The following is a 22,946-nucleotide window of genomic DNA, read 5'->3' as shown; positions in this document are numbered from 1 at the left end:
ATGTAAGGGTTTCTGTAAATCCTTGTTAAATTGTTGCTTTAAAAAAAAAAAATTTAAACTTGAGGTATGTAGTTGGCTTTTGGCTCCGATGAACCGATCACTTGAAAAGCTGAGGATGTAAGTCATTCCACTTCTCTTGAAGCTGCTGCTTCACAATCTCTGGTCCGAAGATGCAGTCTATGGCCTGCTGAGAGAGCTTCCACACGGCTTCATGACTGAGACCGAATGTGGAAGCTGCCAGCTGATATTCCTGAGACAAGTCCGTACAGAAGACTCCTTTATCGTCGGTCTGTAATGTAAAAAAAGGAACATTGTTCAGGTGTGATTTTTTTTTTCTTTTTTTTCCCCCCTTTCCTCTCACAGGTCTCTGATCTATTTTTGTTCAAGTAGAAAGTTATTTCTGTGTTAATCTAAAAGAAAAACTACATCTACCCACACCTGTGACAGGATGTTAATGCTGTGCCCCACCGTTTTGTGGTTGTCTAAAGACGGTAAAAAAAGAAATGGTAATAACTTCAGCATCAGTATGTTACTTGTATGCCAATATTTTAAAGCCTCCACAGCCCTAATTCAAATAGGACCTGTGTGTTTCCTTCTTTCCTGTTATGTGTATACACTGTGATAAAGGTGGCTGGTTATATTAAACATGGCAAAAATAATGTGCAGGCAACGCCTCTAAGCTCAGACTTCAGACTGCTCTGAAAAGTACGGTTCAGTTTTTTCCCCCCAACTTGGCTCCCACAGAAGCTCCACCCACCTGCTTTCTAAACCCTGTGTTTGAGAGGAGCAGCCAATCAGAATAAAAGATGGCTTAAAAAGGAGACGGTGTAAGATAAAGACTATGCAAGAATTTAGCCTAATGAGGTTAAAAAACAAAAACATTAAAAAGAAGTATACAGTGGAAACTTACGCAAATTACAGTTGGGTGTCCCAGCTCGTACCAGTACTTGAAATGATGTTTGGAGTAACACGGCACAGTGTTGCCTTTCACATTTGATGTCAGGCACAGCTCTACAGAGGAGAAAAAAAATCAACATGAAAAGTTCTGCTCGTACGTCAAAAAAGACGCACTGCGAGCTCAAACCTCCACCATAACGCAGCTCACTATCAGGACAATTTACTTTTAACTACTGAGTATTGTGTTGTTAATATTCACTTTGTTTTCTTTAAGTTGGTAGTGCAGTAAAGATCAGATAAGCAAAGCATGACAGATGTTCACTTTGATTACACACACAGGAGCAGATAATGAATGATATGTATTGATTTGTAAATAACTGAACATGAATAACTTGAAAGGGTGAAACATAAACATGAGGTCAGAGGTCAAGTGTGACATGATATTTGGATTCAGACTATAATGTGATATTTAGAATCCTCGTCGTATTCCCTATATGTTGTCAATACAACATACTTGCTATATTTTTATTTTGTCAGTATCACTGATAAGATGTGGACCGACAGATGTGGATGTGTCTGCATCGCTTATTTTCACCCCTCAAACTTTCAATTTTGGCTTTTCAGAGTGAAACTGCATCGGTAGCGAAATGCCTCAGTCACTGTGATCCTGCAGCACAGGAACAGTGCATGTGAGGCATAAATTTGATTAAAAGTTCACACATTTTAAAATGAAAACATCTTAGCGTGGATGCTGCGTCACCTATTGGTATCTTTTTCTGAACCACTTTGTTAACGAGGCTTTGAGATCCACCGACTTCAGGATGTAAGAAGGTGCCATGACCGATTCTGTCAGGAGGAAGACTCAACAGCAAATCTGATTCATCCAGCTGTGATGGAATCTGCAACAATATTTGATGACATCACTCTTACGTAAAATATTACTACAGTCAAATTATCTCTCTCTGTCTATCTCTCTCTATTTTTTAAGTGTGCTATTCATACTTCTGAGAGGTGCAGTGACAACTTCAGTCCAGAGTTTTTGGCCTTCTGTAGGGCAGGAAGCAGATCTTTGCCATGGCCCACCTTAAAATGAAAGCTACATTATCATGTGAAATAATGAGACGTGGTCCTACTAATAAATAGCATTACAATACAGTTTCCCAACATAATTTAAAGTCAATTTAACAAGCTACCTCTTATTTTCTTTCATACAAATACTGCTACAGCGTGGTTTCTGGTGTTTAACATGTTTTAAAAGTTTTTAATAATGAGATCAGCATATGTGCAATTAATCCCTGTGAGCCAAAAGCTCAGTATTAACACCTTCAGTTTGCAAGAAGCTGCCAATTGGAAGAAAGTCTGGTAAAAGCAATACTGGCCTTGAAGCAAGATTATTTAAAATGGTTTGTTTCAGATAAAGGGTGAATTGAGGAGCTTCATCAAGGCCCAGTTTAAGATAAATAAGGATTACTTTAAAACTGTGAATCATGCAAAGCTTCTCTAGTAGAGTCCAAGAATAAAAATGGGAAATTAAGGATGAGATTTAAGGACATACAGTTTACATCATTTTCAAAAATTAAACTCTTGTGCTCTGCAGAAGTTATTTGAGATGACCAGTTTAACAACTTTTCTTTGTCACCCTGGAAAAGTCCACTCCCACCAGAATAGACATATTTCATCACAAAACTAGACGGTGACCATTCCTATTATGGGTCAAATAGACCCAAACAATGCCAGTAAAATACAGAGTAACTGGATCTGTAGCTATTAGTACAAAGCCACCATAGTACCAAACTGTCTGACAAACCGTTGGATCTCCACTGAGGTCAACTCCCACCACTAAACCATCAGATGACAGCATGAACTCCTCAGCCAAATTCACCGTCTCCAAGGCAACTTCAGTCCCATTCCTGCGGTCAATGGCTACCAGAAACCTTCAAGATAAATAATATTGAGAATCATGTGGTCAGTGACACAGCCACAACTCATAAGACAAATGTGTGGACTTGCACACAGCTGGGTAAACCTACCTGACATCAATGTCCGCTCCCTCCTCCTTACACTTCTGGATGGCTTTGATGACCGTTTCAATGTAAGTCTTCTTTGTCAGTCCTACGAACACAAACATACCAAATCAGTGCATGGTGAAAGAAATCCCAAGTAATTTCATGTTCAGTTTGTTCCCTCGCTCTTCCACTGCAAAAACCCCCAATACAAAAAAGCAAACAAAAGATCTGGAGGTGAAGTGCTGAACTCACACTCATTCAGTTCACTGAATCGCTCAATATGAGAAGGCGGTGGTGTACAGAAGCACATTTACAGAATTTGTGTTATTTTCCAAAAACCTATGGACTTAATTGCATTTTTTTTCATTATTACTATTTTTCAGTTATATACAGTGGGGCAAAAAAGTATTTAGTCAGCCACCGATTGTGCAAGTTCCCCCACTTAAAATGATGACAGAGGTCAGTAATTTGCACCAGAGGTACACTTCAACTGTGAGAGACAGAATGTGAAAAAAAATTCCATGAATCCACATGGTAGGATTTGTAAAGAATTTATTCGTAAATCAGGGTGGAAAATAAGTATTTGGTCAATAACAAAAATACAACTCAATACTTTGTAACATAACCTTTGTTGGCAATAACAGAGGTCAAACGTTTACTATAGGTCTTTACCAGGTTTGCACACACAGTAGCTGGTATTTTGGCCCATTCCTCCATGCAGATCTTCTCGAGAGCAGTGATGTTTTGGGGCTGTCGCCGAGCAACACGGACTTTCAACTCCCGCCACAGATTTTCTATGGGGTTGAGGTCTGGAGACTGGCTAGGCCACTCCAGGACTTTCAAATGCTTCTTATGGAGCCACTCCTTTGTTGCCCGGGCGGTGTGTTTTGGATCATTGTCATGTTGGAAGACCCAGCCTCGTTTCATCTTCAAAGTTCTCACTGATGGAAGGAGGTTTTGGCTCAAAATCTCACGATACATGGCCCCATTCATTCTGTCCTTAACACGGATCAGTCGTCCTGTCCCCTTGGCAGAAAAACAGCCCCATAGCATGATGTTTCCACCCCCATGCTTCACAGTAGGTATGGTGTTCTTGGGATGCAACTCAGTATTCTTCGTCCTCCAAACACGACGAGTTGAGTTTATACCAAAAAGTTCTACTTTGGTTTCATCTGACCACATGACATTCTCCCAATCCTCTGCTGTATCATCCATGTGCTCTCTGGCAAACTTCAGACGGGCCTGGACATGCACTGGCTTCAGCAGCGGAACACGTCTGGCACTGCGGGATTTGATTCCCTGCCGTTGTAGTGTGTTACTGATGGTGACCTTTGTTACTTTGGTCCCAGCTCTCTGCAGGTCATTCACCAGGTCCCCCCGTGTGGTTCTGGGATCTTTGCTCACCGTTCTCATGATCATTTTGACCCCACGGGATGAGATCTTGCGTGGAGCCCCAGATCGTGGGAGATTATCAGTGGTCTTGTATGTCTTCCATTTTCTGATGATTGCTCCCACAGTTGATTTTTTCACACCAAGCTGCTTGCCTATTGTAGATTCACTCTTCCCAGTCTGGTGCAGGTCTACAATACTTTTCCTGGTGTCCTTCGAAAGCTCTTTGGTCTTGGCCATGGCGGAGTTTGGAGTCTGACTGTTTGAGGCTGTGGACAGGTGTCTTTTATACAGATGATGAGTTCAAACAGGTGCCATTCATACAGGTAACGAGTGGGGGACAGAAAAGCTTCTTACAGAAGACGTTACAGGTCTGTGAGAGCCAGAGATTTTCCATGTTTGGGGTGACCAAATACTTATTTTCCACCCTGATTTACGAATAAATTCTTTACAAATCCTACCATGTGAATTCATGGATTTTTTTTTCACATTCTGTCTCTCACAGTTGAAGTGTACCTCTGGTGCAAATTACTGACCTCTGTCATCATTTTAAGTGGGGGAACTTGCACAATCGGTGGCTGACTAAATACTTTTTTGCCCCACTGTATTAGTTGAGTAAAATATATTTTAAGTAACACTTTTTTAAATTCAGAACACTCACTATATTTCTTCCGAGATTGCTGGATTCAGCTCAGTCATGCCTTAACAGCAAACCCAGGTTAGTGTTTCTGGGATGGTCCCAATCAGAACTGTCTGAACTCAGCACTTTAGATTAGTTTTCTGCCTATTGTACCTTTGTGTTGACAGCACTGCCTTGTTTTTTGTTTGTTTGTTTTCATCTGGTTTGTTTCAGTGAACTTCTCAGAATTTGATGTTGAACTTTTAGAAATTCTGCATTCCCGAACTCACAGTGGCATTACAAAAAAAACAAATGGAGCAATTCTTAAGCGATTCTCTACATGTAGCTATGTCCCAGAGAGAAACGCTTCTCAGAAGGTTGAAAATGCGCTCAACTTCATCACAAAAAGTAATATCATTAGCAAATTAATAACAGTAAATAGATTATCTGTTTTTCCTATTCACCTGGAATTTTCAAGCACTATATTATAAAAAGTGCACATGATTGTAGAAGTCCAGGGCTCATACACATTTTTCAGGGTCAAAATCAAGCACTTTTTAAGCACTTTCAAAGTCCATTTTCAATCTTTTCCAGCCCATTACCAAAAAAAAAAGAATGCATGTTTCACCTCAGTAAGGCCATGTAAAAATTAAAACAAATCATTTTAGGTTGACTTAAATGTCCTTTGTTCCCCTTTTGTCACCACAGACAAATACTGAAAAAGGAAATGGTGCAATATGCATATAGTGTACAAACTCAAAAAACACATTTCTCTTAAAAATTAAGATTTGCAAATGTGAACAAATCAACTTGTTAAAGATATTCATCTCCACTTGGAAAAAAACAACAACAACCCCACAAAACAAGAAACTGCACCAAACACCACATTAATACACAGCAAGGCCAAATTACTAAGTATTCTCATCAGATATTGATGCTTGTTTACTATGTGACACAAAAAAAATAGGAGACAGATTTTTTTTTTAACTAGTTAAGCACCCACTCCCACAAAAATGGGGGCAAAAGGGAGGAGATCACGTTTAATCGGTTATAACACAAGGTCAGAAATACAAGTGCTGAAATGAGGAGTGTCCACAGAAACCTCTCAATCTCAGCTAAAATCTCATATAAACCATTTCTACAAACCTATAACAAAGCAAAGACACCAAACAGTTAAAAGAGCAGTTACGTCACCATGAATCTGTGGACAGGTAATATCCATTACCCATACGAACCCTGGAAGTCACTCCCAAACAGTCTGGCTAATTTTTCAAGAAGTCAAAATGTTCTTCCCATTTAAAGAATTTCTCCATACAGATGCCCAAATACTTATATGTATTAGCCTGTTGTATTGTGCAACCATCAATTACAACTGGTTCCTATGCACATATACCCCTAGGATTGAATATAATTTCTTTAGTTTTATCAGTACTGAAAATAAGACAATGACTGTTATACTACACTTTGAATAATTCAAATGAATTAATTATTGAATTTAATAACCAAATCATTAGTCTTCTTGCCTCTACAATCATAGGTATATACAGGAGAACTCACTGCTCCCTGTACTGTGTCATTCACCTTCGCCTGTCATTCACCTGTATCTCTCTCTTCACGTGGTGTGCTTCTTAACTCTAAATATTTGACACCATCAGCTGCAAACTCTTTGATAACATCTGTAGCCACCTGGCAGGAAAACAAAAACATCAATTACTTATAAATATCCTTAGAAACACTTTGACTAAAAGAAGCACGACACTGTTTTGAGTCAGGCCTTACCATCAGGATATCCTCCTCAGTGTCCACCAACTTGTGGATGACCCTGAAGACTTCAAAGCACCTGCAGAGACCCAAAGACATAGTGTTTTAATCTTAACCCGTTTATCAACGTCTCCCAGACAGCTCATTCTGTCCACTTAAATTTAGCTCAACACGTGCTTTTTCTTGTCGTTTCTTTTCTTTTCTATCAAATATAAAGTAGGGTTTAAACCCTGCTGGGTTTCATATGAAATTGTCAATGAATTACAGACGCACTCATCCAGAGTCCTCCGCTGTCCTTTGCCAATGGCCGTCATGCTGTGTTCAATGTTGAGATGTGGCTTTCGGCTGATGAGCTTCTCGATGGTTTGCGCGCTGACAGAACCATTGAGGTGAGCGTGAAGCTCCTGGTAACAATCAAAACGCTGACGTTAGCATTTAGTTAGCTTACACGTTAAGCTCCTCTATACATTAACCGCCCTTACTCTCTATAAACCTTCAAATTACTCACTTTATAAGCCTCTGTTATTCACGTTAGGCGGTTGACTTACCACTTTTGGCAGCTCCCGATAAAAGACATCATTGTCCATCACAAAGTAAAGACAATCCGCGAGCAAGTCTCTGAGCTCCGAGCTGTTTGCTGCTTTTACAAGCCTTTGTTTTCAGTCTACATTTACCCGGAACACCATCAGTGCAACCAAGAAATAATTCCCCGGCTGCTACTGCAGCGGTCAGGGTTCCGCTAAAGACTTCCTTTCTACATCAGATAAATGACTTGTATTTCCTCCTTTCTTTATTTCCTTTTATGGTAAAAATTTAGAATCGCAAAGTCAATCTGACAGCAAAACATTGTTTTCTAATTTAAGAGGACATTCAAATGATTTTAATCATTATTTTGCCCTCCTTAAGTGTGTCAGTTGTCGGTACATTGTTGTAGCTAATTGTATTCTCATTCATCACCTGATGGCAATGTTTCATTATTCAAGAAAGTAGCAATATCAAACAAATTTATGGTCATTAAAATATACTCAGAGGATCACGTGCCCATTTCTGAATGGGAAATTAAAGACATAACCGGTGCTGTGTATATGCATTTAAAACATGTAGCTTCTGTGGAGCAAATTTCTTTTTTGTATGGGATGTAGATTTTTTTTTTTCAAAAGTAATGGATAGTAGTTTATTATTGCTGCATAGATAATGAGTATCTTCAAAAAGTCTTCAAATACATCCAGTGAAATAGAAAATAGCAATTTACAATTTAAAAACTGTTAAAACTTTTAATATAATTTCAAAAGAATGTTAAAAAAATTATTCAGAAAATATTTTCAAAAAGGTTTTTTGGTTTGTTTGTTTTTTTATTGTTGAAAACGACAGTACAGTACAAGTATTAACATTCTCTGTTTCTCTTTCTCACAAAATCCTGATAGTTTGCTCAAATCCCAAAATATTGTCTGATAAAACATTTTAGGATGTCAGATGAAAAACCTTTTCCTTTTCGACTCACGGGAGGATGAAAACGTAGTCATAAAACATTTAATATCATACAAGAGAAAAAAGATAAAGTTGGATAATTATTATTCTTTCTTTGAAATTTTGTCCTTTAAGCAAAAAAAATCCAACATTCATGCAAAAATGGTGTACCTGATATCATTAGGAGAAAAATCCCCCAAAAAAGACAACGACGTATCAAAATTGCAATTCTACTATTGAAGCATCTTTCAGTTTTAAACAGATTCAGTCGGCTGAGTCAAATTAAGTTACTTTTTACAGGTTCGTGAAATTAAAAGGACACTACCGTTACGTTAAGGATGTTGATGTAAAGGACAAAAAAAAGACGTGGAAGCACGTCAAGGCACTGGTTCTGAGGCAGCACTGTGTTCTAAGGACAGACTTGTTGATGACAGTTAATCATTCACTCTGGATAACAAAGTGCAAGAAGACGAGACGAGAAAAACCTGATGGCGCCACTCGACTAAGAAAGTCACTGCAGTCTGAACAACCTGATGTTTGCTAAAAAAGCACAATGAAAACAGTATTTGTTGTGAATTTTGCCAAATTGTACAGTCCTTGTGAGATTTTTTTTTTTAAATTCCACAGTTATGGTCTCAGTGGTCAAAATGAAAAAAGAGGATCTATGTTGTGTCTGTTTTGTCAGATCCCTCATTGTCTTTTTCCCATCCCTTGGGTGATATGCTGAATCCACTCTTTCAACATCTGAAAACTTGGTCGGGCGGCGGGATCCAGGTTCCAGCACTGTTTCATGATGTTATACACGACTTCAGGACAGCCGTCAGGACAGTCCATTTTGTAGCCTTTCTCCACTCGAGGCACTACATCCTTTAATGGCTACGGGAAAGACCAGATTTGTTTGTTGAACATTTTGGTCCTTTAAACCTAGGGCTATACTCATAACACATATATGGATGTTCGAGAGCGATCACAAAGTACTATTATTATTGATTTTGAATTTTAAAAAGTCATTGTTTTCCTAATCCAAAGCTGTTATTCCAGCATATTTTTTTATGCACAAAAACAAACTGATACTTACAATTCTCGGATAAGGAACTCGGCCAAAAGAGTAAATCTCCCACAGCAAAATACCGTAGCTCCAAACATCTGATTTGGTGGAAAATTTCTAATGACAAATAGAAAAAAAAAGGATATTAAGAGTTTATTTCACTGTGTTTTGGATACACAAACTATGCACGGCAAAGCACACGGCTCAGAACAGCTCTAAAGCAGCGCACCTTTTCTCTCAGTGCTTCAGGTGCCGTCCACTTCACGGGGAGCTTAGCGGTATCCTGAGTGGAAGAGGCCTCCTTGGTCAAGCCAAAATCACTGACTTTAGCCATGTTGTCCTCTGACACGAGAACGTTTCGTGCGGCTAAGTCTCGGTGAACAAAGTTATTGGTCTCCAGATACGCCATGGCTTCACAGACGTCTCTGTGAAAGTAAAAGAAAAAGTAACAAACGCCAGGCTCAGGCGTGTCGAATCAACTTTTTGTCATGGCACGAAAATAAAAAAAATTTAAAAAATTAAATAAATGAAACTACGGTACTATAACTGATTTCTACCATTCAGTGGGAAGATAAAAGGGCCTTTTAAGATAATAAAATAACCCTTTTATCTGCTAACCGTGTTGTCTTTAAATATATGGGCTAAGTGGTCCTTTAAAGAATACCTGATAAAGATTTAAATTCGAATAAACATCAACCACAACTTTAACCTCTTATCTATAGACTCATGAGATATAATCTGCTCTTTGTGCTGCAAAATATGCCCCTCTTTAGAGCTGAATTTCCTCCCTCTCTGATCACTAGCTATTGCAACACTGCTCTGCTAATACTAACATAGCATAAAATACAACAGAATAACTGCCGAAATTGTGGTTCGCTGCAGAAATACTCACAATGCAAAATGTAGGAGAGCTTCTCCACCAAGTACTGTCCGGCCTCTGGAACGTAAATAGTCAACCAAACAGCCCTAACAACAACAACAAAAGCATGTTATATGTTTTATACAGAGTATTCACCACGTCGGGAGATTATCAGACACTCAGCCACTTACCTTTGCCATATACTCAGTAACTATAAAAAGACTTCCGTTCTCCTCCACAATCACTCCAAGCAGCTGTACCAGGTTATCGTGCCGTAGTTGCCTGATGAAGGGGACAAGCAGAGCAGTCAGTACGTGTCCATTTATGTTTCTAAAACGCGCCAGAACAAATGTTTAATTTCCTTACGTCATGACAGAAGCCTCTGCAATAAAGGCCTGCGCTGTGGCGTCGTTTTTGATGCACTTCACAGCTACTTTGGTCCCTCTGTAGTCTCCCACCATCACATCTGAATAATCACAAGCAATGAACTGATCAGTGAAGCTGCCTTTATACGACCCCAAACCAACAGTAAGACGGCAATGTGGCAAATGACATGTTCACAGAAATTAAATTTGAACAGTTTTCTAACTTTTATGTCGATTACAAGGAGAAGAACAGTCCATATATGAACGTCATGGCACAATCTCATGGTTTTCACAGTAATGAAATGAAATTTGGTGGTTCTGCGATGAGGAATATTTAATATTTGGGGCTTAAATGTCTTTTTAGGCAAAATCCTTTACACCCAAATGCAGCATATGATGCGTCACATCTTTATGTTGCTCTGATTTCTGTTTCATGCAAGAAATTAAGACTGGGCTTAAACTCACCATGGAGTTTAAGCTCATCTTAAGTAAACATGAACCCTAATCTACTTACCTCCAAATTCTCCTTTTCCAATAACCTGCTGCAGCTTGAGGTCTTTTCTGCTCAACGACCAGCCGCCTGTTCATCATTGAAAGTAGAAACAGAATTCAGCTGAGACGCAAACAAGCTTTTGATCATCAAGAACAATAAATAAAAGAAAAATGAAAATAATAATAAAAATCCACAATGTCCCTGCTGTACAAGTTACAAAGAACCGGCAAGCTTACTCCTGGAAAATTCATCCTGCGCAGCCACCGTCCCTTCCTCCAGCTTTGGCTTGATTAGTTTGGTGCAGAGGCCATCAGCATCTTTGGTGTAGTGCTACATAGAATAAGAGATAAAATACAGTGCACATGGCCTCATAAGAGCAAAGGAACTTTTACCATGACAGAAACTATCAGAACCACATTCAGAGCTTCAAAGCAGCTTTAGTATTTTGGAAAGAAAATTCCCCCTTCATTTATTTGCAGAAAAAAGCTCAAACCAATTTGAATAGCAACTTTCACTCTGCATCATCTTTTAGAGGATTGGTTTAGAGCACCTAATGAGTACATCTGTGGGTTTCGCTACTTATCTTTGTCCTTCTTATATTGCTTGTGGGTGCTGTAGCTGTATTTTAAAAGAAACTGAAGCTTGAAGTTCAAACCTTTGTGAACTTCTGTAAAAAAACATGAGTAAAACTCATTGAATAGTGTATACCTGTCACCAACAGAGGGCTGCCTGGTCAAATACGGTCAAAACCACATGCAATGGTTGACTGAAAAGCTTCAGTTGGCCAGAACTTACAGACACAAATCTACTTTACTGTGCAGAATAAATAGTATGTTGCTGTTCAAAATAAGCATTTCACACAGGAAAAGCAGTCATTTTGAGAGTAAAGACCTAGTATCTGTTTGAGGTTAGAACTCTGAACCTCAGCATACTGTTCACTTCCTCTTTGATACTTCCTGTTCATTATATGTTCCAGGAACTGCACAGACTCTCTGAACTAGCACAGTAACATGGGGAGGCTAAAACATGCTTACAGTAGACTGATGCTCAATATAGCCTCCTAGAAAATATCAGAAACACTTTGTTTTATTTAGAAATAAAAGCCCAATTTACGCCTTACCTCTACAAGCTGCATGAGGTTTTCAAAATAAGCCTCTTCATCGATGGTGAGCTTGCCGTTGTGGTAGATGATGCGATAGTGCTCCACCTTACCGTCGCAGCTCACACACAGAGTGTAGTCGCCAGGGAAGTTAGTGCTTTCCCGCACCAAGAACAGGCCTGTCTCAGGGGGGTTAAGCAACCGCTCCGCCTGATCCCGAGTTATCTTGCCATGAAACCATCTGGTGGAAGAGGTAGCCAGAAATCAGTACACCGACAAAACCAACAGATCAGCCCAGCAACTCCAAATTCACATCAGCTGTATGTACACGTGACATATCCAATAACAACATATAGACTGTGCCTGCATCCATTCTACTGTCTGCATCAATCATTAACAAACATTATTAGTTAAATGTCTTCCTCCTATTTTACCCACTTGGATCCAGTCATTCTTAAACTGGGTCTTTTAAAGCCTTAGATGGTTTGATTGTGCATTTCATTTTACGCTTGACTTTTTTTTACTTGTTACACTGTCACGTTCCTTCTTTTTACAAACATATATATTGTAAGTAAATATATATATTTTGTGCATTTGGGAGAAAACAACTGTAACCTTGATGTTTCACTTTCTGTTACTGTTCATACGCTCTATTTTCCATGTAAAGCCACGGCACCAGTGTCTGCTGAACAGATTACATTTATTATTTTAAAAAAAATGTATTTGGGTATTGTGGTTTTCAGTGTAGCCGCTATATTAAGAGTCGGGATTATAAATAACCACATTCAGTAAACTAACTGGTTCTCGCAGCGCGTTCTTACACGCTAAAAACTGCCTTAAAGTTTGGCTGGTTCATCAAAGGGAAGTTACACTAGCAGGCCTTAATATCAAAGTTTCTTTCTCTCATGCTGACAGGTGTGTTTTGCTCATAGGTTTGTAGCTTCCTGGTACTGGCTGAGTGTTCGGTGGTGTACGCATGTATGCATTTGCCAGATGAAGGTCAAAACAAAAATATTCATTCTAAGAGTGCTGAAGCTGATTTTTTTTTTTCAACAACTCAAGCTGAAAGTAATTTTTTTTATAGCTACTGTACCTATTTGTCCATTTTCCCACGTTCCTCACTATTAAAATAATGCTTAGAGCTGTTAATCAGACAACACGTGCAAAGACAGGAAAAGCTAAATCTCCCTTCCTAACACAAAATAAAGGGATATTTGTGGCTGATTATTGCTTTAGTCTTTGAAAAATTTTCATCTTTCCGCGTTTAATCAACCTCACAGTGTTATCACAAACCTTAAATGGGGCTTTAATGCAAATTAAACAACTACTGCCTTCATCATCCAGATATATAGATTAGGGTGATTTGCATATCCACTGCAACCAGTTATACAACAGAGGCTGTCACATATTTAAATGTGGTTTTTGGAATGTACAGCGTATGCATTTGCACTTGGCTCCATACGAAAGTTACATTTAAATATCACACAATAAAGCTTGTTGGAAAGCTTTTCTTTACAGACACAGAAGCAGTTTCCCTCCAAGCTGAAAGGAAAGTATCGTTATAAAGTTTTCCTTTCAGTTCTGTATTACGGGTTCTCATCTTAGCTCGTAATACAGAACTTTTTGAGGTCAAGAGCCCCTTTTATCAGTGTAAGCTCATGTTCATTACTGGTAATATTTACTGAGAACTGCACACTGTGTGAGAGTTGGTTTTCTTTTACTCATTTCCATTTCCAAGAGAAGGCATTTTTTAAAGCAACTGTGAATGAGATATCACATGTCTGAAAGCATACATTTATATATAGCAACTGATGAGTTAAGCTCAATCCTAGGCACCTTATGCTAAAGGAAAATTATTATCTTATTTGGTTTCTGGTACAGTTCGATTTGCATTAAAGTTTATCAGCAAGTGCGCTCTAAATAAAGCTGGCATTCATACATATGCACATGCCTGCAGCAGCAAACCCATGACGTGGACAAGTGGGGAGATTTTTTAGATTACTTCAGTCTGAAATAGAAAAGAAACAACAGGAAACTGTGCAGAGTTCATGCAAACCTGAGGTGGAAGCAGACAGACGTGCACTGCAATTACAACACAGCCCAACCAAACTGTGGTCTCCATTCACACAACTACTGTGCAATTGCCACGACAAATAGGCCATCAGCCTTCTGCAACCACACAGCCATGGAAGAGGGCAAAGTCAAGCTATTTTAAACACTGCTAAAAACGCCGCACAAAGATGGTGCTGCGGCAAGAGATACAGACAACCGATGCTCATGAGAATCTATATACTTACGGCATTAGACTCAGCTTTCCCCCACTTTTCACACCTTCCCTTTTCTGGACATAGTTGGCTGGGATCGTTCCCTCGCGGCCTGCAGAATTTTTAGCCTTGTACCAGTTTGGATCCTGAAATGCAAAAAGTTTACTGAGCGGCGCCGCATGGCATCAAACACAGAGCTGTCTTCATAGAAACGCAGACAACAAAAAAGAAATGTTACCTTTGTGACAACAATGATAGTCAACACGTCTCCTTTGTTAAAGGGCAGGTCCTGCTCTGTTGTGCCTTTGAAGTTATACCTGGCCACACACTCTGTGCCCTGCGGCCATGGGTTCTATAAAAGCGAGGGACGGTCACTGTTTCAGTAAAAATCCATATTTTTTCATTTGTGCTTGCAATTTTTGTCACACACCACCTGGACCTTACCTGGACCTCTGTCATGGTGAGGCGGTTCGATCCTCTCACAGGTGAGGTTTGCTAGCTCCTACCATTAGAGCTGGTAAACACACACGCGCGCACGCAGTACCTGTGAAAGCGAGCAGAAGAGTAACTAGGATGTCCCCCTGTTTACTGATACTGACCCGACCGCAAGCAAATTCTCAGGAAGATAATGAATTTGTGGTTTCGCTGTACGGGGGCACATGGTAATTCGAAGCAAGCAGATGAGCCATTATCACAGCACACTGGAGTAACGTCAGATCAGACAGTGTCGGTAAAAATAACTCGCTCAGACAGAAAGCAGAACTAACAGGTTTTCTTTTTTTAAACACACTTTCACAACTAGTGCATAATGTTTCCATGACGGAGGAAAACAGTGCCAACATAAAGAAGCTCTTTCACTGTAGAATATTTCATACAAAGTAAGAAATGCACTCTGACATGCTAAAAGTAAGAGCTAAAGAGACCAAAATGCAACCTACTCCCTACTGTGTATTTCATGTGAAAACCTAGCTTGGTCTGACCTAAAATAAGGCACACACTGGTTCTCCATCTTAAACTCAATGACTGGGCCTTGTAGGAATCAAGATAGCTTTCTTCCAACCCTGGAATGCAAACTTGTGGTGAGATCTGACCAGGCCCCAGGGACTCATCCAGCCCAGCATTACTTTATGTCAATAAAACAGCCACTGTGACACTAACCTTAGGCCTGAGTAACCCCGGGGCCTGTGTTTCCATGATACACACACACATCATAAACCAATCAGAGCAAAGACATCATAGTTAAATGATGACCTACAGATTAAGTCATGCTCCACATCCTCCCTCTCTCTTTCCCCCCAAACCCCACTTCCTCTCTTGCTCTATCAGTTCCCAGGAAGAGGTGGCAGGGCTCAAATGGTCAGAGCTCAGGGAAAATCCTGGCTCTGATAAACTGTCACTTTACATGAGGTCACATCCTTTGACATGTCCACTGCAGTGCAGTCAACTTCCTGTACGACATCCCAACTTCTGTACACACCAACTTTAGGGTGGGTTGCTTAGAAACGCGATAAATGAAAAAAATCCTCTTCTCTTATAACGCTTCTTCCATCTGGTGTGTTTTTCTGTTTAAATAAATAGCCCGCCATTTCTCAGACAAGCGTGTGTTTAAAAACTATCACGAGACTGTCATCACACCGCACCATGGGGATGTGATGGATGTGGTCCCTTATGGAGTGGTGCAGCTGTCTCCTGTATCAAGGGACAAAACTATCTGGACACATTTCCCACACCCTTAAGAACAGCCCCACTCTGCTCACCCCAACCCAGCTCTACTATGTGCAGACAGTCAAAGAAAGGCAAAGATAACCGAGCTGCTGTGGGCCAGTTATTCTTGTGTAGGTGTGTTTGTGTGCAGCTGTGGTGTGTGTGTGTGTGTGTGTGTTTCTTTTTTATCTTTACAAAGACTTTAAAGACAAACAAATTATTGACACACACCAAAATGCAAAACTGTGGTGAGAAAAACATTCTGTCTGTTCATATGGAAAAATAAGAGAGAAGTCAGAAAAGCATGTGATATTTTTAGCCGTGCTGTTGGTGTGGCTATGAAGATCTCACTTTAGGTCTGTGGGTCAGCACATCACAGATCTTGACTTGAATGCTTGAACTAACTATTACAAGTGTTGCTGTGAAAATTTGTGTGTGCATTCACAGGGGCTTCGAGATGACTTCTATACTCTTTGGGCATTTCATCAATTTCCCATGAGCGCAACCTTCTGGTAAGCAAATTCATCAACCTGTTAATGACGAAAGCGCCACATAAACCAACGACAGTACCATCACCCACAGCTTCATGTGGTTTATTCATCATTATTAAATTATTAATTATTAAATAAAATCAATGCTGTAGCAACGACACAATTTTATCCCAACTCGAGCAATCTGGTAATGACCCATGCTTTTACCTTATGTTGCATGATCCTGTGCTTCCCAAACAAATCTCATGCCAAATAAGAACAAACCTCAAAGTCCCTGCTTTATTATTAAAAGAAAACAAGCTTTTTACCACCTAAAACTACATTTAGTAAGCTATTGTTTCTGCATCGTTTATTTTGAAAATATTTTGTCTTATTCTATAATAAGTTTTCAGTATCTTTTAATCTAAATATATACCTATTTTACATTACTATTATTACATTTTAACTGTGATAACAAAGGAAATCCCCATCTCTAGGATAAATAAAGGAAACGTTATCTCATCTTAGGACAAAGTGTGAACATCGGGCATTTCCCAAATTTAGACCACCAACACTGGCCAAGAGACATCACAGAGAGTCCAAAAGACAGCGTGTGTTAGCTGCCGATTATAAATGAAACAATGTAACCTAGTCCAATTTTAACAAAGAAAAAGAGAGAGAGAATGTAAAGTTGTGTGTTTGTTGTGTCGGGATGTTCAGTATGGAGATCCCAAAAGTGAGGGAGTTGCAAGCACTCTGTTCACTATGATTCAGTTATTATGAAATGTACTTTCTCTGCATTTTATTTTCAGGTAAGCTGTAAAAAAAATCATAATTTTATAGTCACAAGGTTTTTTATAGAGTGACTCGGCACATTGAGGCCACTTAACTCCCATTGTGGCCACTGGGACATTTTTACTTATGTTAGTAAAAGTCAGAGCTGTTGTTTAATATTAAATAGTTTTTTTTGTGAATACATTCAAAGCCAATCCCTACCTGCAGAAGGGAATAATACATTAATATTGTGCATATCATAACTATCATGACCTCTCTAACTAAAGGATAAGCTTACCTAGATTAATACAGTTGACTATTTTTTCAGAAACGTCTGGTGGTAGACCATCTGTCCATACAGCTGTACCCCATTCAATTTAGGATCTATTTCACTACGACCCCAAAATGAAAAGCCGCTGATGTAATACAGGGAACGTCGGGTGTTCGCCAAAGTCGACAATGTTGGTGTACTGTAGGCTGCGACTGTTGGAATAAACTTTTATGACAATGTATCAAATACTTGATGTCACACAGTCCAAACAGTGTGGACAGTTACAGGCTTTTCATATTTTGGCTCTGTTCTTCAGCACATTTGATTTTAAATCCAATATTGGACCTGCTAATTCAATTTTTTTCCACTTTTCATCATCAAGCAAGGTAACAATCCTAAATATAAAACCAGATTATCTAAAGGATTGACTGGCCAGGATGATCACCTGATCCCAGGCTGACTATACTGCATTTTAGGTGTTGAAGACAAGATTAAAGGCAGATAGACACCATACAAGAGATGAAAGTAGCTGGAAGGTTATCGCTAAGCCTCAAAGTATTTTCCCCCCAAAATTGAAATGCATCGTCTTCATATGTATCAGTTATTCCTAAACACTGAATATTTGGGCGCTGTTAAAAGTAGTTTTTTTTCACTACAGATTTAAATGGTGGTTTCCAAATCAGCATTTCCAGATCCACAAGGTTATTTTGTGACTGAAACACATCAAAAGTACAATCATCTGAGTTTTACCTCGAAGCAGGACATTATGCTGACGATGCTCTGAAAGCCACCAGAAGTTGTGGACTGCAACAGAATATGTGTGAGGGAAACCCTTTGTAAAGAGTCTCGTCAAAAGAAGAATGTATCAACGGGGTCAGCAGCTTTTTTCCCCTTTTTTCATATTAATCTCTTCTGGGACGCTGAATGCTTCCCAGCAGCAGGCCACCAGCAGCTGAGTGAACGGGACAGAGCTCATTCTGCCACAGACTCCCACTGCCATTTCCACAGAGCTCTGCATGGAGCCACAGCTTGCTTTTTTTCAGGAAGCAGCAAAGGATCTCATTGTGAGTGAGTCAAATTTCTGCTGACCCCAGTCTCATTAGATCCAACATCATCATCAATGCATCCACTGAGCAGTTTTAAGGGCAGTGATGTGACTTGATCTTTAAATTTTGCTCACTGTTCCGTTTTGTGTTTATTGCTCTACATTAATTGTAGACATAAATCTCATAATTGTGCACATACACAGATATAAGTTGAATGAAGGGAGGCGATGGACAACATTCATTCCCAAAAATAAAAGGAAGCCACAGTCGATTAGTTTAATCATAAAGAGTGACTAATAAATAGTGTTGGACTGTATAACTGCAAAATAAGCTCATACAGCTCTTACATGGTATAATATCGCATGTTCTTGCAGTTTAAAACAATCCTGTTGTCCAAATCAAACCACTGATCAACACTTGTCTCTTGTGCCTTCTTGTGCAAGTCAGTTGCAGTCTTTACTGAACTAATCAGCGGCAGCCTGACTGCACGGAGCAAGACAGGACAAGAATGTAAAAACATCTTCTTTGACCTAAAATCTGCCACTCCCTCATTTACTCACAGACAATAACCGAGGTGAAAATGTTGATTGTGCACGGTGGGAGGCTGGATTAGCTAATTGTTTATTCCCCAGAGCTATCAGAAATGACTCCCTCTTCTTTTAGTCACACATCGAAGACCATGAGATCATAAAATGAGACTGTGGCTCAGGTAGAGTGGGTCTTTGTGTATAAATGGGATGGATCCTGAACCCCCTGTAATAATAGAAAATGCGATGCAGGAAAAAGTATTAAAAACACATGAACGTGGCTTGTGTGTAAAGTGTAGAAAAGCACCGCTCAAATTCAAATTATTTAAAGCATTAAAGCCTGTTGATGCCATAATGATACATCATACAGCGTTTAATTCTTAAGATTTTGCAGGATCGTAAAAATGTGTTGTTAACATTAACCTAGTGGTTCATCTCAGTAAATCATCTGATTGATTCTTTTACTAAAGGCTCCTATCGTTTCTCTAAGTGCAGCAGAGGGCCAGCACTCCAGCCTCATGATGCTCTTCAGTTGCTTTGATACTACTGTCCTGTTAGCAACACTGTAACAGCAGCAGGCAGCAGAGAGAGAAATAAACACTTGACTTTTGTCAACATCCACTGAGCTGCCACCTGGCTGGCACACAGACAGACACATCCAGTGAACAGTAATGAGCACAAAGAGAAGGCTGGTGGGGGTCTATAACAACAGCCAGCAGATGTTCCTGAGAAGGAAGTCACCTCTGCCTTTAGGGGCAGCAGCTGGACTGTGGTGCTTTTGCACAGCTGACTGAAACAAACGTCTGTAGGATCTGAGAGAGGAAGTGCGAGTCCAGTGTTTGGACCCGAAACACAGACCATCATTGTATCACTTTTAATAGCTCAGAGTTTTTCCTGTGACGCTTGGGGTGGGGGGGGGGTGTTAAAAACTAGGTGTGTACTTAAAATAGTATCCAATTTATCATAAACAAACACAAAAGCTAAACTGAGAAACAAGGTTGTTTTCAGCGTAGCAGGAAGAAGGATAAGCGATTGTTAATCAGGGGCAATCCCCTGCATTTTGGCCAGCCAGCCATTCTAGTGAACTTTGCATTTTATTGCCATCCAAAGTTCGCATGACGTACCAAACCTCTTCACGCTGGAGAACGTTTGGTCATGTTGACTTCACCAAGGAAACACGGCATCAAAAACACCATATAAGTCGAAACTGCCGTGCCTGAACAGCGGATGGACCTTTCCTCGCTGTGGCGCGATCACATGCAGGCTGTTTTATGGGTGCTGTGTGCACAGCGCAGAGTGAAGTGCAGTGCAAGGCTGCTGCTGCTCATGCAGCCAGGCGTGACACATTATGGTGCAGCAGCAAAGCTTTGCTGCGGTTTTACGAACTTCTCTCCATCCTGTTTCAACAGCTTAATCTTTCTTTACAGTTTATCGTACTCTAAAAGAAGAATCTTTGCTGGTCAGGAGATCCGTTGCTGCACCAGCGCACACTTCACACTTTGTCCGAAAAAGGAGGGAAGTCCCGTTTCAGCGAAAAGGGCATCACCCAGAAAACACACCCGAGAGATGCTCCGCTCAGCTAGATCTCTGATAGCGGAAATGTTGTTTTCTGACGTGCATTAATCGCTTTTTGCCATTTTCTGACGGGTGCAGCCTACCCGACGAACATTTAACAGCGCCGCTCTGCAACTTGTAGCATGCACGTGCACGTGAAAGTGCGCCCACCGTTAACAAAACTTCAAAAAGCTGTCAAAGATCCCAAAGTCCGTGACAGTGGGAATGAATGCTGCTCTCCAGCTCGAAAGCAGATTATTACTAGTCACCCAACATGTTATAACACAGCAATGTGGACAGCTGTGCGCTGCAGCTTCTTCTTCACCCCAGGAAGTCAGAGGAAGTGGTAGAAGTTTGGAGGATGTTAGTAGGGCCACGTCTATAATCGACTCACTTAAAAAAGACTTTTTCATTGTGATGTTTGAATAAACTATCCATGCCCATTCGACATCCTAACATTTATCTCCGCCAGAGCTGTCAGTCACTGCATCTACTTTAAAATAAACAGCACATTTTAAAATTTAAAGGCAGCTCTGTCTCAAACTTGAAATCTTACCTGTTTGCAGGTAAAAGCAGCCGATTTGAAGCGCTTACAGGTGATTCCACACGTTTGTTTTTCCTTCTACAGGAGAGCACAGTTTGCCATTCACGCAATAAATAACCGACAGTCGATGCTGAAGCGCAAAACACATCCAGTCCTGATGAGGAAGAAGTGAAAACTGTCTCAGGTGATCAGAAAACTTGAACGGCACCAAACGAAACTCGACTAAAAACAATAGGCAGCGGCGTTGATGCGTCTCCAGTCAAGACTATTTACAAAACAGACCTATAAATGAAAAAAGACAGCAAAACAAAGTAAACTTCCACAGATGTATCGCCTCTTTTGTGTCGTCCTTCCGTTTAGAGGGAGAAATAAAAACTCCCGCCACGGCGATAAGTATTACTCAGTAAAATCGCGGTGAGTAATTAAAAAGGATTAAACTTAATTTGAGTCAAGTTCGCTCTGCGCTACTCCTTTTCCCCGTCACATTCAAGTTTTTTTTTTTTTTTGGCCCCACCTTGATTTTGCGCATGCGCGTTGCTGACAACTAAAAATAAGTCCCCACAGGATATGTCTCAGTCAATTCGGTGAAGGAATTTGATCATCGATGAGGCAATAATAACAAGAAACCAAGATACAGGGACAGCGTGGGTGCAGTTGTTTTCATTTAATTGGTTCAACCTGCAGATGTGACATATTAAGACTGAGCAGCACTTTGCACATGAGGCTTCAAAGGGAACTCACTAAAAAAAACAAATTCTGTGTTGCAAAGTTGCGTGTCTATATATTTCTCGAGTTAATATGCATGTCTGCCCTTAACATTTAAGACATATAAATGATTAAAAAGAAAAGAAAAATGGGGGTGCAGGGGGAGGAGGGAATCCCCATCTGCTGCTGCAAAAAGACTTGCACAAACATATTTCCTGTAAAAAGTCAGACTGATCCAAGTTCTTCGACTGTTCACATTTTATTGATATACAATCCTTTCTTTGTTGCCGTTGATGAGAAAATAGTGTTAAGTACACAAAGTTGTCATTACAGCAGAACAAAAGGGAACCACCATAAAAGTTTTATTCACTGCCCCCTAGTGGCCAAAGACGAACTAAACTCATTTTATTCACATTCAGCAACGCTGGCTGATGACGTTTCCAAGCCAGACTTGTCTCAACAGATGTGACATAACACATGCAGTCAGAGGAATGTTAGCGAAAGGACAAAATACTTAAGTATGAAAGTAACTTTGGGCAAATCGGTACATGAAGTCTGTGCAGATTAATTTACACAAAAGAAACAATTACAATGACTTTCAAAAAAAAAAAAAATCCTCAGATGGTGTGGACTGCTTAAATTTAGCCTTTCTTACACCAATTTCAAAGAATACACAATCCAACTCCAAATAAGGGCACGTTAGAGAACAGCTATGCAGATCCGACACAGATTGGTAACCTCAACGTAATACACTTCTGGACACATTTCACAGCAAATGGTTACATTCATTGCTTGAAAGATCTGAGTAGACATGCCTCCAATCAAGGCATCAAAGGGAAGAAAAAAAAAAGCAGCTGCACGTGAACTTCACAGTTTGTGATTTAGTGTATTGTTAAATATCAGCTTAATGTCCTGAAATAAAAGCGTGAACACAAGAATCAAGAATATTTTGTGATTTCCACGATTGCCCAATCCTGCAGTTCTTTTTTTTTTTTTAAGCCAATTTTATTGGTTCCTAGAAAGTATTCAAGTGTGGGACGCTGCATCAGCACAAATGAATTGAAATACATTTGAATCCCACCAC

The 22,946-nt window shown here is 39.9% G+C and overlaps 2 protein-coding genes across 2 annotated transcripts; both read right to left on the bottom strand.

Moving 5' to 3' along the window:
- Nucleotides 1-34: 34 nt before the first annotated feature.
- Nucleotides 35-7,329, bottom strand: mapda (N6-Methyl-AMP deaminase). The gene is made up of 10 exons (XM_085357554.1): nt 7,221-7,329; nt 6,946-7,076; nt 6,691-6,751; nt 6,510-6,597; nt 2,928-3,009; nt 2,705-2,831; nt 1,900-1,980; nt 1,658-1,796; nt 911-1,011; nt 35-289 (listed from the first exon to the last, which is right to left on the bottom strand). Exons 1-10 carry the CDS (start codon nt 7,257-7,259, stop codon nt 98-100), a joined length of 1,041 nt encoding a protein of 346 aa, XP_085213680.1. The 5' UTR covers nt 7,260-7,329; the 3' UTR covers nt 35-97.
- A 1,011-nt stretch (nt 7,330-8,340) lies between these two features.
- On the bottom strand, nt 8,341-21,604 carry LOC146628069 (tyrosine-protein kinase CSK-like). The gene is made up of 13 exons (XM_085357553.1): nt 21,170-21,604; nt 14,712-14,811; nt 14,506-14,619; nt 14,301-14,413; nt 12,025-12,244; nt 11,141-11,234; nt 10,926-10,991; nt 10,413-10,512; nt 10,238-10,328; nt 10,080-10,153; nt 9,417-9,612; nt 9,218-9,304; nt 8,341-9,015 (listed from the first exon to the last, which is right to left on the bottom strand). The coding sequence occupies exons 2-13, from the start codon at nt 14,724-14,726 to the stop codon at nt 8,830-8,832; spliced, it is 1,356 nt and encodes a 451-aa protein (XP_085213679.1). The 5' UTR covers nt 14,727-14,811; nt 21,170-21,604; the 3' UTR covers nt 8,341-8,829.
- Nucleotides 21,605-22,946: the final 1,342 nt, after the last annotated feature.

The sequence above is a fragment of the Diplotaxodon limnothrissa genome, linkage group LG7, assembly GCF_057381915.1.
Source record: "Diplotaxodon limnothrissa isolate DT_005_m linkage group LG7, D_limnothrissa_male_GT1.1, whole genome shotgun sequence".
NCBI classification, from domain to species: Eukaryota; Metazoa; Chordata; class Actinopteri; order Cichliformes; family Cichlidae; genus Diplotaxodon; species Diplotaxodon limnothrissa.
The sequence above is the reverse complement of the archived record's forward strand: the minus strand, read 5'-3'. Positions and strand labels throughout refer to the sequence as shown.

What these genes read in the sequence shown, in the direction of transcription:
- LOC146628069 (XM_085357553.1), bottom strand. An exon ending in CTATCATTGTTGTCACAAAG is followed by an intron (nt 14,414 to 14,505) that starts GTAACATTTCTT and finishes TTTGCATTTCAG; the next exon opens with GATCCAAACTGGTACAAGGC. An exon ending in GAGTTCCTTATCCGAGAATT is followed by an intron (nt 9,016 to 9,217) that starts GTAAGTATCAGT and finishes TCTTTCCCGTAG; the next exon opens with CCATTAAAGGATGTAGTGCC.
- mapda (XM_085357554.1), bottom strand. Translation starts at nt 7,259, where the DNA reads ATGGACAATGATGTCTTTTATCGGGAGCTGCCAAAAGTG. An exon ending in CAGCGGAGGACTCTGGATGA is followed by an intron (nt 6,752 to 6,945) that starts GTGCGTCTGTAA and finishes GGGTCTCTGCAG; the next exon opens with GTGCTTTGAAGTCTTCAGGG. An exon ending in CTGAGGAGGATATCCTGATG is followed by an intron (nt 6,598 to 6,690) that starts GTAAGGCCTGAC and finishes TTTTCCTGCCAG; the next exon opens with GTGGCTACAGATGTTATCAA.